At 36.7% G+C, this 6,059-nt stretch overlaps 1 protein-coding gene across 5 annotated transcripts; it reads left to right on the top strand.

The window, feature by feature from the left end:
- The first annotated feature begins 868 nt into the window (after nucleotides 1–868).
- On the top strand, nucleotides 869–3,132 carry LOC109019765. 5 transcript variants are annotated; one of them, XM_035693564.1, is made up of 3 exons: nucleotides 869–979; nucleotides 1,162–1,403; nucleotides 2,744–3,132. In XM_035693564.1, the coding sequence occupies exons 2-3, from the start codon at nucleotides 1,236–1,238 to the stop codon at nucleotides 2,939–2,941; spliced, it is 366 nt and encodes a 121-aa protein (XP_035549457.1). In that variant the 5' UTR covers nucleotides 869–979; nucleotides 1,162–1,235; the 3' UTR covers nucleotides 2,942–3,132. The 5 variants fall into 5 exon arrangements, with proteins under 5 accessions (XP_035549457.1, XP_035549458.1, XP_035549456.1 ...); XM_035693563.1 differs by having other exon boundaries at nucleotides 872–1,026; XM_035693562.1 differs by having other exon boundaries at nucleotides 872–1,050.
- Nucleotides 3,133–6,059: the final 2,927 nt, after the last annotated feature.

The following is a 6,059-nucleotide window of genomic DNA, read 5'->3' as shown; positions in this document are numbered from 1 at the left end:
AGAGCACTGGCATTGACTTAGCCAAATGCGAGTTCATCTTCAAACTTTGAAGAAATAGAGATGGAATCATCTACATTGGAGTAATCAAATGCTAGTGACTTCAACTATGAGCTACAATATTTTTAAGTGTTTCTTCATATTTGAAGATGTACTATTCATCTTCAAAAATAATATTTATTCTAAAATATCATACTCAACTATTTTAATATTTCTCACGTTTTTTTTAAAATGTGTTTGTCAAATAATTAGGTTAAGAAAAAAAATTAGTTGAAAAATAATAATTTAAGTAAAAATGAAATTATTAATTAACATATAGTTAACATAAAAATAAAAATAATACTATTAAAAAATTAATATTATATTATTATTAATTAACATATAGTTAACATAAAAATAAAAATAATACTATTAAAAAATTAATATTATATTATTATTTTGACTAATCTAATATAGAATTATAACTTGAATAATTTTAAATTTCTAAAAAGTATGTACTTTTAACTAAATTTTAAAAATAACTTTAAAAAAATCAATGATAATGCTAGCCCCAAGTTATTGCTCTCTCCCCCTCGTACTCTTTTGCTTGTGCCCTAACCCCTCATGTGCAAACACGCCTCTCCCTATCTCTGCGGCTGATACTAAAATATGGTCAAGATTGGTTGTGGTTCGGGTTTAGATACGTAAATTTATTTTATCTCATTTTATTATTATAATTTTTTTAAATTTTTTTATAAAAATATAATAAATAATTTATTTTTTTTAATTTTAAAATAAAAATTATATTAAAAAATTATATTCTAATAATATTTTTTTAAACTTTTAACAAAATATTTAATCTCATCTTATCTACCGGTGTATCCAAACTCACCCATTCGTTATATGTTCATTTTCCCCCTGATTTGGTTTTGATTGCTGCGTATTTTCTCCGAGTTGGTTTCGCATTTGGCCTTCACAATTGAAGCTTTCAAGTTTCAACAGAACCCCTTCCCACAGATAAATCTAACTGAATAAAAAAACTATAGCTTTGTGAATCTCTCTCTCTCTCTCGTTGTGCGCCATCTTTCATTTTCTCGTTTGTCTCCCAAGAACTCTTCAGCCTATATATTTGCTCATTTGATTTTTGTTAATTTTCTTAGTTTCTGACTAAAATTCTGATTATAGGTGAGCGGGTACGATCGTACGAGAGTGTACTGTAGTGGATTGAGGTTGGGGAAAGGAAGATTCACCTGACCATTATGTTTGGGACGGCGATTAGGTATATGGCAAAGAAGCCCAAACCCAAGATGAAACCGATTGAGCTCAAAACGCCGCCAGAGCAAACGCAGACCATAACCAGGGTCATCTTTGACATCGTCAAGGAGCATGGTCCTCTCACCATCGCAGATACCTGGGATCATGTTAAGGTTTACTGCCATCTACCGTTGTCTCTTCATATATTTTTACCCATAAGATTACACATGAGGAATCTATCTCTGTTTTTTTTTCAAGCATATATTGTTTGCGAAAGATATGCTAATGATACGAACGTCTTTGACTGTAAGGCAGCGAAGGAGCCGCGAAGAAATGCTAGCTGTTTGGGCTGACATTAGTTCTAGCCCATTTTCAATTTGCTTTCTTTCTGCTCCCATATGCCAATAACCTAGTATAGCTAATGGTTATTTCCATTTTGAGTCACATAGTGCATCGGGCTGACTTATAATTGAATGGTTATGTTTTGCAATCTGATATATAATCAAACCTTTTTGTTCTCTAATCTTGAGGGGTTGTTTTCTTCTTTGTGGATGTGCAAATTTGAGAATTCATTAATAGACTTCATAGATCATCGCCCATTGAGAATGTGTTTCTCTTTAGTGGGGTTAGATGATATGGTATTGTATATATGAGTGGGAGAAGACAGTGAGAAGAAATGGGATTTTTCAAAAACTGTGTTTCTCTACACCATTTCTTGCAAGGACTTTTTGCACGCTAGTTGGGTACTTCCATACTTTATTTGGGTTTGGAAATACATTACTAGATCGTGAGACTGTAAGAGTTGGATTGTTTACCATTTTTGTAGGAGGTAAGTCCCTAACGCCTCATATTTTAATTTCATTCATTGATAGTGAAATTTTCCCCTTTGCCGAATTGTCTATGGATGTAGGCCATGGTGCCAAATCATGTTAATTGTTGTCCCTTGTTTGTAGTTGGGTTTTTCTTTACTTATCTATACTCTTAGTAGATTTTTTCCTTTGGATTGGTGTGGTTGGTGCATTATCAAATCTTCATTGCTTGACTTGTTATTTGAAATGGTTTGTAAATCAATCGCCGAAAGTCTTCACTACAACATTATGCCATGCCATGCCATGGAAACTAGGGCTTCTTTGGTACACGTGTGTGTTTTATTTTGAGCATGAAAGAGAGAGATTAATGCTTATGCACTAGTGAGATATTATCTGTTTGTTTTCTTGTGCAGAAGTGTGGGGGCAGCATCATGTACAGTACATATCAGGAGAACATGTGATTTGAATGAAATTAGTGGCATTTATATACCCGTTGATCACAATAGTGTAATGTTTTTTGTTTTTTGAATTGAGTTACTTTGGGTGCCACTAACTATGGAGCTGATCTTTAACTTGGGAAGTGCTGTTGCTGTGCTTTTTTCAATTGCTGCATTCCACCTCTGATGAAGTTATGATCGCACATGTTTATCTAACACAAATTTACAATTTTCTGTTGACATTTTTGTGTCTTAAATCATATTCAGGAAGTTGGTTTGAGAGGTTTGACGAGCAAAAGGCACATGAAAATAGTGTTAAGATGGATGAGAGAAAGGCAGAAGCTGAGGCAAATATGCAACCATGTAGGGCCTAACAAGCAATTTCTATACACAACTTGGTTCACAAAGCCCAACATCAAGCAGGCAAAAACAGTTCATGATTCCTCACAACAAAAGTTCCCTTAAATTTCAAGCTTGCTCATGAAATCCTATTTGCTACAATAATTGATGTAGAATCACAGGCTAAGTGCCACAGCAAAGAAGTCCTGAGTGTAATTTTCTCTCATTCCTATGTATATACTGGCTTTGTTTGAGACTCATCTTCGTTTGGGCCTCTTCTTATCCAAATTTAAGATTCTGGATTATGTTTCTGAAGTCATGGATTAGTGTCTGCAGTCAGGAGTATGGTGCAGATGGTGTCTATCTATATATATATATATATATATATATACCTTGTGGCACGGGATATCGAACTAAACTGGAAGATGCTTGGTAATGGTATATGTCAATCGGTGTTTTTCAAATTGACTTCTTCCACGAAGGGCTTCAACTTCTTCAACCTCACTCCAAGGACTTCAACGACGAGATCTCCCCAAAAGATAGCGCTCCGATCTCCATTGTACAGTAAGAATGAGAGACTGTAAAATAAATATATTATAGCAGATTCGCCTTCCCAAACGACATGTGGGCGTAGGCCTAGTGGCAAACCACATAAATTTGTCTCCCTCTTCTTTATCTTTCCTGCATTTATTTTATGTTCATCTCATGGATGTACGCACCAACACCGTACAACCACACCGAACTATTGTCGGATGCTCCAAACCACATCGATCAAGGCTCGAATAGTCTCAACGAGTCGGGAATGACTTTTTCTCCCCTTCAGCCTGTTGCGCTATTTTCAAGCATTAACAGTTGGCACAATTTGTAGGATCTAAGTTACTTTCTACATCGAATGTGGTAGAAGGACGATTTCCCGACGCACTAAATAATCTCCAAATGAGCATATAAAAGCTTCCTAGATAAGTTCTCAGCCCTTTAAATTTTATTTTTATGAGTAGTACTATGGTAAAAAATAGCGAGTGGACCTTTTCTCGTCCAAGCAAAAGTCAAGTTAATCGCCAATTGAACTACAAATGCTCAGTACTCTTTGAGTGCACTTTACAAAAAGAGAGAGGGTGAGATACACTCTGAACAGACACATGCATCTAGTCAACGGGGCGAGTATAGTCTAACATACTAGTCGACCTTTGCCAGGACAACGAGGCAAGTTCAGACTTGTGCATTGCTCAACTTCCCTCATGACTATGAGGATCAACGAAGCGAGTCCAATCTTATACACTACTCGACCTTTGCTAGGACAACTAGGTGGGTTTAGTCTTACGTACTGCCCGATGTTACTCCCGGGACAGCATCTCCACCAGCAAACGCTGAGTGTGGGTTACTTTCAAGAATTAGTTTGCAGGCTTGGCAACCGCCTATGGTAGCCCCAGGGGATCGACGAGCTTCCTAACCACTTTGTGTGGGTTACAACAAAGAAACTCTAATATTAACAACAATCCATATTGGAGAAGAAAAATTCATCAACACAATCGAAAACAAAAACGTCATATGAATATACACTTTTTGACAATGACAGGCAAGTCCAAACTTACACATTGCTCGCCCACCGTCAAGACAACAAAGTTAGTTTAGTCTTATGCACTACTCGACTTCCCTCTTACCTTACACGGTCGAGCACATCTCCATCCATAGTCGAGCTCCGCTCTCTCACCTTACACGGTCGAGCACATCTCCCGCTATAGCCAAGCTCGGCGCTCGCACCTTACACAGTCAAGCACATCTCCCCCCGAAGCAAAGCTTCGCGCCCGCACCTTACGCGGTCAAGCCTATATTTTGCCTAGCCTCGCTCTGGGAAATCTTTATCGCTTAACGTAAGCGAAACGAAAAATCAGTGACCCACTCCCGAAACTTATTTTTCTACGGAATGCTACTAACTTCTGCATCTTTTTCGCATATTTTATCTTGAATATTCTCGTGGCTTTCTTGAGGCCTTCTTTCGAAGTGAGTTGACCTTAAAAATCGGGAGTAACTAGAGGGGATAAAATATCATAGGCCCATAATGGGTTCTAGCCCAACCCAAGGGGGAGGGTCTCTTTAGGAGGGAAGAAAGATATACTAGAGGAGGGGACAAAAGGCTAAGAAGGAGAATGGTGTAAAGGATAAAGAGAATAGACCAGACCACATCCCACGGAGGGCTTCAACTTCTTCAACCTCACGACAAAGATTTTAGCAACAAGATCTCCCCAGAAGATAGCGCTCCAATCTTCATTGTACAGTGAGGATGAAAGACTATAAAACAAACATATTATAGCGGATTCGCCTTCCCAAATGACTTGTGTGTCTCCCTCTCCTTTAACTTCCATGCATTTATTTTTCATTTACCTCAATGGATGTACGCACCGACGTCATACGGTTACACCGAATTACCACCAAGGCTCCAAAACACACCGATCGGGTCCCGAATAGTCTCAGCGGGCCAGGAATGACTCTTTCACCCGTTCTGGCCTATTGCGCGATTTTTGAGCATTAACAGTCCTGTTAGTCTTTAGAGTGATTGCTATCTTAGTTTTTGTATTATTAGGTTATGCAACTGAGAGTTTGTGTCATGCTCCTTAATCTAATAATATATAAAGAGTTCATAGCTTGACTATTTGTTAAAATGTATTGCACTGAGCAAATTTTACCACCCATGATCATAACAATTATTCAATACGAAACTTATCCTTCCAGACTCACCAATATTATGTACATATCAACAAGTACACCCTGTAAATAATTTATCAGACTCTTAACAATAATGTCAATAATCACCCAGCATTCAAACTGAAAATTATGTAGATTATTATCAACCTCGTATAACATATGAGAGATTTAATTTATAAGACAGTATAGATAACACCCCTAGTAAAAGTGCATATATGATATAATTTGATTTAAAAGAAAAATTTTAAAATATAAATCTTATAAATCAAATCTTACTATTTAAATGACGTGGATGATGTACTTTACATATCGACTTGAGAATATATTACTTGTTAAAGAGGCTCTCTTTGAAGATTGTAGTCGATATCAAGCTAAGTATAGTTTATTCCAAATATTAATTAAGATAAGCTAATGGATATTAATCAAAGTTATCCATTCGGCCCTCTATAGCGTAACGTAGGGAAATGTAAATGGTTTTAGCATCATTCGGATTAAAATACTTAATTCTAGGCATTACATTGATAATGGTAGCTATCGCTCG

The sequence above is a fragment of the Juglans regia genome, chromosome 8, assembly GCF_001411555.2.
Source record: "Juglans regia cultivar Chandler chromosome 8, Walnut 2.0, whole genome shotgun sequence".
Classification (NCBI taxonomy): Eukaryota; Viridiplantae; Streptophyta; class Magnoliopsida; order Fagales; family Juglandaceae; genus Juglans; species Juglans regia.
The sequence above is the reverse complement of the archived record's forward strand: the minus strand, read 5'-3'. Positions and strand labels throughout refer to the sequence as shown.

What these genes read in the sequence shown, in the direction of transcription:
- LOC109019765 (XM_035693564.1), top strand. Translation starts at nt 1,236, where the DNA reads ATGTTTGGGACGGCGATTAGGTATATGGCAAAGAAGCCCAAACCCAAG. An exon ending in ATACCTGGGATCATGTTAAG is followed by an intron (nt 1,404 to 2,743) that starts GTTTACTGCCAT and finishes AATCATATTCAG; the next exon opens with GAAGTTGGTTTGAGAGGTTT.